The following is a 13,118-nucleotide window of genomic DNA, read 5'->3' on the forward strand; positions in this document are numbered from 1 at the left end:
TATGCAAATAAATAAGAGTGAATGTATGCACGTTTCAAAATAAAAAAGAGCAAAAATCCACTTTACAAAAATCCATATTCTTGTGTTGTTACTGTTTTTCTTTCTTTTTCTCTATTCCCTTAAATCCTTTAATTACTTAACTGGGACATTCTAAGGAAATGTCCACTTTTGGTATGGCAAGATGTCTTAATTTTTTTTTTCTTTTTTTTAACTTTTAAAATTAGACCACATTATTAGATTACCTTTTGACTTTATGAATACACATAAATGACAGCTTTTTTACAAAATGCCTGCTGCTAGTTATCAAACCACATGTTGCCAATCATGGTATACTTACTAAATTAAGTAGTTTTATCCATTTGTACTCTAGTTTTTTTTTTTACAATTCCCTAACAATAAAGTAGGTCACACCAGTGACATCAACTAAAAGCTTCATATGAAATCAGGAGATAAATGAGAAAATGTCTGATAATTGAAAAGAGAAAGTGGACTTAACCTGGGCCTGCCTTAGATCTTCAGGAAATAGGAAGGTCGAGTGATGTCATCAGTGTGATGTTTCATTAACAAATTTCGGGAGGAGCTCATGCAGATAATTAACACGGCCAATTAATCATCAGCAATCACACTCCCTATCCAATCACTCTCCCTATCCAATTACTACAGTCCCTTTAAATAACCAAGCAGTCCTACCTTCAGTTATCTCTGATTTCAGCATCCCTCCCACCCCCCCCCCCCCCCTTTTTTATTTTTCTCTTCACCTCCAGCTAGGGGGGAGCGCTATTGGGTTCGGGCCAAATGCCGAGCTCGGACCCCTCTCCCTGGGCAGGGGGAGTGCCCCGGGCTCGGGAATGACTACCGAGCACGGAGCCCTCTCCCGGACAGCATGCCAAACACGCTTAACTTTTACGCTGTTTATTATATGTAAGAGCGAACTCGTGAATTATGAAATGAAATACTTTTGTCAAACGGTAACACCAGTGACAGCTTCAGGGGACCACTGTTTTCATTATATATTTTTTTATATTTATTTGGTATTTTGTTTTTTTATGCCGTTTACATGATATATTTGATAGTTAGATAGACTTTTGTATTTTAAATGGTTAAAAATCCTGTTTTTGACCTTAAAATAAAGCACTTTCCCTCTGTAGCCTACATGGCTTTAGGGACAAGCAGTTTTGTGGTACTTGGAATTCTATATAATTAATTAAAAAAAATAATGATATACGAGCATTGATGGCTCAGGAAGGTGTAATTGTTCAAATAACATATTGTTTCAAATAAAAAAAATAATATATATATATATTATACAATATATATATTGTAACCCTGACGTGTATTTCAACTGTAATACTCCTGTAAAGTCAAGGGACAGAAAAGTGGACGTTTCTGTAGTATGACCCAACTGCTAAATAAAGACCCTCTTCAACATTACCTAAATTCTCTATACTCTGCACACAACTTCTGTAATAAGGAGGATATTGAAAAAGTGCACAGTGATTTTCTTGTTAATTTCTTAGTGATGGAATGATGGTGAAAACTCACGTTTTGCTGAAAATACTCCCCAATCTGCTTTGCGTATAGCCTTCTATTAGAGTTTAAAATGCAGTGTGCTTCCTTATTTTGCTTGTTTAAGTCGCGTTTGTTAATATGGAACAGTAAGAAAACTACACATTTTTATGAAACAGTGGGAGTTTCTGCCGTTATAAAGCACCTCCTTACAGTTGCTGGATCATTGTGCAATTGGTTCCATAGATTACAGCTCATCTCATTGGTCAACAGGCTCAGGATCAAACCACACACATACTCGCGCACCTTCGCTCTCCTTTTCTTTCAATACCGCTGCAGATGGAGAACGCGGCGCTTCGTGTCGGAACAAGACGATAGTTGTCCATTTCAAGTCGCTGGAATCTGTCAGAGCTGAACAGCCAAGTGGCAGAATGAAGCGCGGACTGTAGTGTTTGCATAAGGCGAGAGGACTAAACTAGCGCGTGATTCTCCATCGGAGTACATCCAGAGTTGAGGACAGGCGCACTTGTCCGCTGTGTCTCGGACTCTATATGGAGGGATGTCGGAATGGCTTGCACCAGGAGAACCAAAACTTTGGTGTCTACATGTGTAATACTAAGTGGCATGACCAACATAGTGTGTCTTTTGTACGTCGGATGGGTCACTAATTACATCGCTAATGTCTACATCAAAGTGCCGATGCCTGTCCCAGCCAAAAAGTTGGAAGGCGACAGGAAAGGAGAAACTCTGCGGATTATAGAGCGACTGGATCGGCTGGAGAATGTAGTTAATCAGCATATACAAGGTAAGACGGATGTCCGTTTAATAACTGTGCGTACAAATGTCGCGTTAGAGAGGACGCTTACTCTATAAAACGGTTAGAAATAGAGCTGCAAACCATAAATAATCTGCCAAAATGAGTTGTTAACCCACTTTCCAAGAACAGAGTATAGAATGGACAATGAACGCATTTTTTAAAAACAAATTCTGAGGAAAGGTGGCTTAAATAATCACTAACATTAGAATGAACTAGACAGAATTTCTGAAATAGATATAATTCTTCACTATACTAAGCAACACATTTGGAAATGAAGGTTAAATGCGTTTTTAAGCCCAGCTAGATAGTTGAACAAATAAGTAAAAACCATATATATTTTTTATTACAGTAACCTAGGTAACATTTTGAGGTTAATTAATGCAGTCAACACTGAATAAATAAATAAATACAAATAATAAACACTGGTCAAATAATACAAGACCTCAGTAAGATGCTTTTTCACACACTATTAAACACTAAATGCAATATTTTGTGAATTATTTTCTTGAGAAAATGAAATACAGCTGAGAAACAAAATCAGCAAAAAAAATCACATTATGTAACTAATGATATTTTATTGCTGATGCAGAGGCACAAATTGTTGCATTTATAGAAAAACCTTTCATTGTAAGTGCAACTAAATTACCACCTTCACAATGACTTGCCATGGTTACCACAGTTACCTGAAATGTATAACAATTATTGCACTTACTAACTATAAATTTCATCAAAATACTGTAATGGTGTTGTATTAGTCGTCGCAAACATAAATGACATAGAAAATTACAAATCTATAAATGACAAGTATGTACACATACTATACAGTAGTGGGCTATACTATGTTTTGTTGTTGTGACAGTAACTATAGTAACTTCGGTAGTATTTTAGTAGACACCGTGGTTACCATGGTAAATTTTTGTCTGCACTGTGAATGGACTTGACCTGGGCTGGGGTGAGGGAAATAGCAGTCCATTGTGGAGAGTATCTTCCACTCAGGTGCTTAACGGAAAAATCTAGAGTTTCAACATCATGACCTGAATAGCAATTATTTGTCCTGTCCTGTTCGAATCAGGTTGATTGTGCCTTTGCCTTATTGTTAATGACACTTTTATGCAGGTGTGACCTCCACTTTGCAGTCTGGCAGATTCACAAAGACCATTGATGATTGCGAACTCCTCTTCTTCTCTCTTCAGAGACTCTTGTTTAATGAACTTGGCACTGGCTGAACATTAATTATGAAAAGTGGCTGATTGCTTCTATCTGTACAGGTAGTTTAGATCTTTCAGCACTACTTAGCACACATTTAGGTTTTTCCATCATTATTAATGCATTCGTTTATTTGATACACTCTGGAAAAATAAAAACGTATAACTGTCATATGGACGAATCTAGAAGCTTTCCATTGCACAAGAGGTTCTTCATATTTAGATTATTTAAATATTCTGTTTTTTACAGAAAGGTTCTTTGCGTCTTTTTTTCCTTTCAGAATCTTTATTCTTAAGAGTGTTTGTTTTAATGCATTTCAGTTACATCAAAAATTGGATTATCGTTTATATATATTGATTGATCTTTATAATATTCATGCAAAAAGTGCATGGTGCATTCTACCCCATGCAATTAGTACAGCCTAACCCGCCTTTCCCCAAAAGCATCTGCCAAACATTGTGCAACAATAAAGCGTTTGTAGTTTCTCACTGTTGCGCAAGCTTTATTCCGGATTCGTTTTCAGCTACTTCGGAAAGCACTAATTTGTTGCAGAACTGAAAACACAAGCAATTTGTTGTTCTCTTTCTGGTTTATTAGACAACAGCATGCACAGCATGATTTGTCTGCTTCGGTAAATATCTTAGAAATACAAATTTTGCATTGCTCAAGAAAGACTTTATTAATGGACTCCTTTTGTGCTCTGTTATAACAGACACACTTCATTGTTAGAGAGATGATTCAGTCTTAGTTACTCTGGATGTATGTTGATATGGGTTGCAGACAGCCAGTGTAGCGCTCAAGCCGAATCAAGGGTGCAAACAAACCTCACTGAGCTGAGAGGCAGCTACAGATGATTACTTGAGCAAACATTCCCGAGCTACAGCCGCAGACACGTTGTGCTGTTTGGCAACGGCTGTGAGCTTCAGGAATGGACTTGGAGGGCGCGTTAGGGAGCATTTTTTAGTTACAACACATGAATTTTATTGCATGGCAGGCATTGTTAAGGTTTATCTGAGATAGCGTGGTCTTTGTAGTTTGGCAGTGAATTTTAATGAAATATTGTGGGTTCAGTACAATTTAAGCTTAACTGACAGGATTTGCAGTGTTGATTAGCTCAAAAATCGTTTTGATCTTTACTTAAAAAGTAATAATGACAACGATGACTTTAAAAATGTGAACACCTTACATTTTAACAGAAGATTTCATTTAAGTGCTCATATAAAATAAGCTTTACATTTCTACAGTAAGTGTCTTGATGTGACCTTGATTTGTGCTTTTCACTTGAAAAAAGTCTTTTTTGTAAGATTCAACATTATGCCACAATGCTTTTGATTGAGCTTAACCTTTGAACTTAGAAAATTACTTTAAATGAATAGTTAACCCAAAAATTAAAAATGTATTAAAAATTTACTCACCTTCAGATGGGTAATTTAGGGGAAATTTAGCATTATGTCAGTTGCTCACCAATGGATCATCTGCAGTGAATGGGTGCCGTCGGAATGAGAGCCCAAATAGCTGATTAAAACATCACAATAATCCACAAGTAATCCACAATTCAATGAATGCATTGTGAAGTAACAAGCTGCATGTTTGTAAGATCCAAAATGATCGTTAAGATGTTTTAACTGTAAAGCATTGCTTCTGGTCAAAATGCCAGTCCATAATCTATAATAACGCTTCTCCAGTGGAAAAAGTCCAATCTGTTTGTGTTGTCCTCACACATTTAAATGTACAAACATATGTTTTAAAAGAATATGTTTTAGACTGCTTTCGCTTATAAACAATGCTTTATCTGTGCATATTTCTCTCCTGATTGAGATAAACTGACAGAATTTAACCAAAAGGCATCAGTTTTTAAAAATATCCTAATGATGGATTTGTTTCCTACAAACACATAGCTTTTCAGTTCACTTGTGAGTTATTGTGATGATTGGTTCATCTGTTTGGAATCTCATTCTGACGGCACCCATTCACTGCGTTGGTGAGCATTTTTATTTTTTGGTGAACTGTTCCTTTAAGTACATTCCTTATCCAAAGGTAGGGTGACTGTAGTACTCGTAAGCGGTAAATCTGTATCTTACAACACAGCGCTGACCACAAGGTTGTTTTAAACTTCATCATTGGAGAGTTCAGACTGCCTTGCTCTCCGTAGCATACAAGTGTTTTCCAGAATGAATGATTTATGTGGAAGAGGTACATGCCAGCTGTGCCCAGGTAAAAAAAAAGTGCACTAAAATGCACTTTATTTAAGTATACTTAGTACACTTTTCAGTAATGTACTAAAAGTGCTCTATTTTCGCACACTAATTTTGTACTTAATGTACTAAAAGATAGTATTAAGTATATGTTAAGATAAACTTAATACCATCTAAGTGTACTCAACTGTGCTATTTTGAGACACCCTGAAATTGAACTAAAATGTGCTTTTAACATACTATATCTGTATTTTAAAAAATATATTTAGTTAAAACTAGAAATACACTTGAACCCTATTTTTAAACATTTATAAATATATTTAAGACTAATTTAAAGTATAATAGTAATATATTAAAAGAATATTCAAAATGTAAAAAAAGTGTGCTAAAATACACTTTAAGTATACTTAGTACACTTTTCAGTAATGTACTAAAAGTGCTCTATTTTCGCACACTAATTTTGTACTTATTGTACTAAAAAATAGTATTAAGTATATGTTAAGATAAACTTACTGTAATACCATCTAAGTGTACTCAACTGTGCTATTTTGAGACACCATGAAATTGAACTAAAATGTGCTTTTAACATACTATATCTGTATTTAAAAATATATATTTAGTTACAACTAGAAATACACTTGAACCCTACTTTTAAACATTTATAAATATATTTATGACTAATTTAAAGTATAACAATAATATATTAAAAGAATATACAAAGTGGGAAAAAAGTGTGCTAAAATACAATTTAAGTACACTTAGTGCACTTCCCTAATGTACTTAAAGTGCTCTGTTTTCGGGCACTGATTTTGTACTTAATATACTAAAAGTTATTCTTAAGTACTCCTTAAGATAAACTTAAGATCATCTAAGTGTACTCAACTGTGCTATTTTGAGACACCATGAAGATGAACTAAAACGTGCTTTTAACATACTATCTCAGCATTTCCAAAAATGTATTTTGTTACCACTTATAATACATTTGAAACATATTTCATAAACCTTTAAATATACTAATTATACATAAAAAAATAAACTTACTGATTATTTAAAATACAATAATAATATATAACAAATGTATACAAAGCGTATTTATAATGTATTGCCCACATGTTTTTTATTAATAAAAAATACACTTATTAGTTATTTAAAATACATGAATAATATATAAAAAATGTATACAAAGCGTATTTATAATGTATTGGCCACATATATTCATTAATAAAAAATACATTTGTTGATTATTTAAAATACATGAATAATATATGACAAATGTATACAAAGTGTATTTATAATGTATTGCCCAAATATTTTTATTAATAAAAAATACACTTGATGATTATTTAAAATACATGAATAATATATGACAAATGTATACAAAGCGTATTTATAATGTATTGCCCAAATATTTTTATTAATAAAAAATACACTTGATGATTATTTAAAATACATGAATAATATATAATAAATGTATACATAGCGTATTTATAATGTATTTTTTATTAATAAAAATATGTGGGCAAGACATTGTAATTACGCTTTGAATAAATTTATTATATATAATTGATATATTTTAATTAATTAATAAGTGTATTATAATGAATAAAAATTTATGGGCAATACATTATAAATACGTTGTCACGAAACGTGTAGGAAAGCAAAAAATAACGTCTTCAATAAAAAGTCTTCAATAAATCCTCAGGCAGAGTAACAATAGACAGGAATGGCGGGAGAAGACGCGCACACAACGAAGGAACATAGGTGTAACGCTTGTAGCCGGACAAAGAAACAAGGAAATCAAACAAACTTATAAAGGGGAGATAATTACAACAACAGGTGGAGGGGATCACACTAATGAGCAGGAAGACCAAAAAAGGGCATGGGAGAAACCAAACAGACAGTCCAATGGGGGAAACACTGGGAAAAACCAAGACAAACAGTCCAAGGGCGTGACATACACTTTGTATACATTTATCATATATTATTCATGTATTTTAAATAATTAAGAAGTGTATTTTTTATTATTAAACATATGTGGGCAATACATTATAAATATGCTTTGTATACATTTATTATATATTATTCATGTATTTTAAATAATCAACAAGTGTATTTTTTTGTAATAAAAATATCTGGGCAATACATTATAAATACGCTTTGTATACATTTGTTATATATTATTCATGTATTTTAAATAATCAGTAAGTTTATTTTTTATGTATAATTAGTATATTTAAAGGTTTATGAAATATGTTTCAATCCTATTAGAAGTGGTAACAAAATACATTTTTTGGAAATGCTGAGATAGTATGTTAAAAGCACATTTTAGTTCATCTTCATGGTGTCTCAAAATAGCACAGTTGAGTACACTTAGATGATCTTAAGTTTATCTTAACATATACTTAAGAATAACTTTTAGTATATAGAGTACAAAATTAGTGGCCGAAAATAGAGCACTTTAAGTACATTAGGGAAGTGCACTAAGTGTACTTAAATTGTATTTTAGCACACTTTTTTCACACTTTGTATATTCTTTTAATATATTATTGCTATACTTTAAATTAGTCATAAATATATTTATAAATGTTCAAAAGTAGGGTTCAAGTGTATTTCTAGTTGTAACTAAATATATTTTTTTAAATACAGATATAGTATGTTAAAAGCACATTTTAGTTCATCTTCATGGTGTCTCAAAATAGCACAGTTGAGTACACTTAGATGATTTTAAGTTTATCTTAACATATACTTAAGAATAACTTTTAGTATATAGAGTACAAAATTAGTGGCCGAAAATAGAGCACTTTAAGTACATTAGGGAAGTGCACTAAGTGTACTTAAATTGTATTTTAGCACACTTTTTTCACACTTTGTATATTCTTTTAATATATTATTGCTATACTTTAAATTAGTCATAAATATATTTATAAATGTTCAAAAGCAGGGTTCAAGTGTATTTCTAGTTGTAACTAAATATATTTTTTTTAAATACAGATATAGTATGTTAAAAGCACATTTTAGTTCAATTTCATGGTGTCTCAAAATAGCACAGTTGAGTACACTTAGATGGTATTAAGTTTATCTTAACATATACTTAATACTATTTTTTAGTACAATAAGTACAAAATTAGTGTGCGAAAATAGAGCACTTTTAGTACATTACTGAAAAGTGTACTAAGTATACTTAAATAAAGTGTATTTTAGTGCACTTTTTTTTAACCTGGGAGAATTACCACACTCAAAATCAGTTTAAGTATTAGTGCTAATAATGCATTCATATTAAGTGTACTTAAGTACAACTTTTGGGAAAATGTACTTCTACTACAATACATTACTAATAGATTTTTAATGCAATAAATTTAATGTAAACTTAAAATTACCACACTCAAAATCAATTTAAGTGTTAGTGATAATAATGCATTCACATTAAGTGTACTTAAGTACAACTTTTGGGAAAATGTACTTCTACTACAGTACATTATTAATAGATTTTTAATAAAATCAATTTAATGTAAACTTAAAATTACCATACTCAAAATCAATTTAAGTGTTAGTGATAATAATGCATTCACATTAAGTGTACTTAAGTACAACTTTTGGGAAAATGTACTTCTACTACAGTACATTATTAATAGATTTTTAATAAAATCAATTTAATGTAAACTTAAAATTACCATACTCAAAATCAATTTAAGTGTTAGTGATAATAATGCATTCATATTAAGTGTACTTAAGTACAACTTTTGGGAAAATGTACTTCTACTACAATACATTACTAATAGATTTTTTATATATTAACTTATTTTAAACTCAAGATTAGTATGTAAACAGTGTACTAAAAATCAACTAATGTTTAAAGCATTTAAAGCACACTTTTGAAAAACACACTAATAAAACTCTTTTGGATGTTTTTTCTGTAGTGTACTTTATTGTAGTACACTAAAAAATTATTTAAGTATTACTGGTATTTAGTATACTTTTGTCAAGTGTACTAAAGTCCTACTGAAGTATAAACATACTTTTATTTAGTAAATTTATAGTGTATAACCATCAAACTTTTATTTAACACACAAAAAAAACAATGTACTAAAAATGTATTTGCGGGTATTTAAGTGTATTTTAATTGCATTTAAGTATATTTTTTTTTCACCTGGGTGGCTTTACCACCTGGTACAAACAGCCTGGAGGATGGCCTGCCTGATCTCCCTGTCATCCTCAACTTGATGAAAATGCAGCACGCTTCAGCACAGCAGCTCTTTAGCGCTGTAGTGGATTTTCTGCTGAAAGCCAAAGAGAAAGAACAACAGAATCACTTAGTCCCCCTTTCAATTGTGTGGTTACATTGTGTGCAGGAGCGAAGTGAAGCGAACAGATTCTCAGCTCATAACATTCTGTTTATCTGCTCTCATACCATTTGCATTTAGCTTTTATGCAAAGCGCTTCACAGCGTGCAAAAACAAATCAAGAAAATAGCGTTTCATGGGAGCTCAAGGATAAAATTCAGCAGCAGAAGAAGCAGGAATATGATTTTGTGTTGTGGAATAGGAAATGAAATTGTTTAGATCCCACTAATGATTATGACAAACACTGCTTTCTTTGAAATAAAACAGAAAATGGTTTGTTTTCTAACTGCAAGGTTAAAGTCAATACGAAATGCCATAATGTGACACATTTTGTAAAAACTTGATTTTCAATGTGGAAAAATGCAGAGCAAGACATGGAATTTGTGTATTGTGTATCTCTAGATCACAGGTGGGTGTTATGTAATAATAATAATAATAATCAAACATTTTTTAGCTTTTATTTACATTGGATGTAATTTCATATTTAATATTTTTAGTATTTATGTCAACATTTTTTATTAGTAATAATAAGTAATTACTGTCAAACCAAAAATTATTGAGACACCAGGTATAATTTTTTATATTTTTTTCAGTGAGGATAACAAAATAAAGTAGACTGTGACATATTATACCCAAAAGTTCTTCATACAGTGGACTACCAGTAAAACTGATACAAATTTGGACTAAAAATTATTCAGACACTTTGCTTAAGTGTTTTTTCTTTAATTGCTAATGCAACCTTTTTACACCAAAGACCAAGCATTGCTTGGTAATTGGTCAACAAAGTATTGATAGTTTTGGTTATTTTTGGTTAATTGTAATCCATTACATACTTTTCTATCAAAGTTATCTGACATTATCAAGATTAATTTGTTCTGACAGAGTTTAACACTTGAGTTCTTGTCATATTTTATTACCATGCAAATAAACTATGATAATGTGAGAAGTGTTGAATGTGTCTGAATAAATGTAGGTTTGACTGTATAACAACACCAACACCAAGAAAAATTCCTAGCATATTTGTACTTGCAGATTAAACTTCAGTCCAATTGTTCAGTGAGTATGTTGACCAGCTTGATGAATTCTCACCATTGTTTATTCACTGTTTCATGTTTCCGGTTCATCTGTACTGAATTCAAGTGCTTGTATGAACACAATGGAGAGAATTTGTCTAGCTAGTCTGGAAATTATTTATGATATTACCACCTGTCTGTTTAAAAATGCCTACATCAATTAGCAGTACAATCTTAAAGATGAAGGTGCTTTAAAAGGTTCTTCACAGCGATGCCATAGAACCTAGTTTGATTCCACAAAGAACCATTCAGTCAAAAGTTCTTTAAAGAACCATCTCTTTCTTACCTTTTTATAATCTGAAAAAGCTTCTTTTGCCACAAAGAACCTTTTGTGAAACAGATATTAAAGATTCTTTATGGAACCATTCAGGCAAAAAAGGTTCTTCTGTGGCATCGTGAAGCACCTTTATTCTTAGGAGTGTAGCAAGTGAAATAAATATATAAATAACCACTAAGTTGGAGCACTTTAGAAACTTTTAAAGAAACGGAGGAAACGCATTCTATTATTTTTACATTTTGCTCATTAAAAAATGCCTTGTTGCAACAGACACAAGTGCCAGGAGAAAAGCTGCAGGTCTCGTTGGAACTTATTTGAGAAGTTGAGATGTGATGGTAATGACAAGCAGTCTAGCGCTAGTTTTTGTCTGTCTTTGTTCAAATTTCAAATATGAATATTTATGCAGCCAGTATTATTATTCAGGTTAATGTAAAAGTGTGCAATAGAAATTTACAGATGCTTGGAAATTATTTTTTAGAGAAATGCTAAGGTGGATGTCCTATTTCTGAACGTTACCTAACTGCTGTGTAGGAATGTATGTAAGGGAATATTTGGTTTGATGGCGGCGTGATCTGAGAAGAGTCAAGCGGATGACACCGTCTCCGAGGACTGCGTTTGCTTCTTTGAGAAGCTGTGATTTCTCATTTCCTCTCATCCTCCGCTCCCTATGAGTCTGCTCTAATAAGCAGCGGGTTGGGGTTAATTACCTCGACAGAAAGGCATGGAAACACAGCCGAGATGTTGTACTTGGCACCCCTCGGAAGAGACTCGAACTTTTTCAAGATGCCCTCAGCTGCCCTTTTGACTGACAGATGGCTGTGCGAGTGAGGAGCCTCGGCAGGGCTGATTTATGGCCGTGCTGGAGGGTTTATCCTGTGATAATCACAATGAGCTCTGTTAAACAAAGACACGGCAAAGCCTCTGATCTAGAAGGACAGGCTATTAATCAGTACAGCTCACACACAACACATAGCTGCTTGAATTTATAGTGCTTTAACTCACTTGGCATTTGAAAAAACTAGTAAATTAGGTAGTAACTGGTTTTTATACTGTGTCTCTCTGTGTGTTTTGTTTAAGTCGATGTCCTGTAACTTAGCATGATGAAGTACCGCAGTCTTATTCAATCTAATAAGGTGTCGTTGTCCCTCTTGGACGCCCCGGTCTGGGAGCCCTCCTGGACGGTCCGTGTGCAGTGTTGTTTGGTGGACTCTGCTGGCGTTTCTGCTGTATCTCACGCTATTTGAAAACATTTTCAAATAGCGTGTTACAAATAGCGTTCCCCGCTTGGATGTGGTGCACTTGTGTCCAAATGCCCATATGGTAAATCTGGCTTTGTCAAATGAATCTGTGTCAGATGCAAAATATTCTAAATCTTGATTTTTTAATTGATGCTTATGGGTTGATATTAGATATTTAATTTTGCTGCTTATTATTACATGTACATTACATCTTGTTGCCATGCAATGCTGACTGAAAGTTAACATTAAAAATACAAATAATTTAACAAAATTCTTTACTCATTAGTAAATCATGACATTTTAATCAGCCCAAAGTAATATCAGTGCATTACTAATAAATAACACCTTAAGGACCTGGTCAGTTTGAGATTTTAGACTAGTTTGCTTTCATAACTTGATTCCTTTAAAGACTAGTGGGAAAAAAGCACAATATTAAAGGGGTCCTATTATGCTTTTTCACTTTTTG

At 32.7% G+C, this 13,118-nt stretch overlaps 1 protein-coding gene across 1 annotated transcript in view; it reads left to right on the forward strand.

Moving 5' to 3' along the window:
- The first annotated feature begins 1,811 nt into the window (after positions 1-1,811).
- galnt18b (UDP-N-acetyl-alpha-D-galactosamine:polypeptide N-acetylgalactosaminyltransferase 18b) overlaps positions 1,812-13,118 on the forward strand; it is a 148,934-nt gene continuing 137,627 nt past the window's right edge. The window contains exon 1 of the mRNA XM_073835761.1: positions 1,812-2,311. Coding sequence (XP_073691862.1) covers positions 2,074-2,311 — 238 coding nt within the window. The 5' untranslated portion in view covers positions 1,812-2,073. The remainder of the gene's footprint in view (positions 2,312-13,118) is intronic.

The sequence above is a fragment of the Garra rufa genome, chromosome 3 (assembly GCF_049309525.1).
Source record: "Garra rufa chromosome 3, GarRuf1.0, whole genome shotgun sequence".
Lineage (NCBI taxonomy): Eukaryota > Metazoa > Chordata > Actinopteri > Cypriniformes > Cyprinidae > Garra > Garra rufa.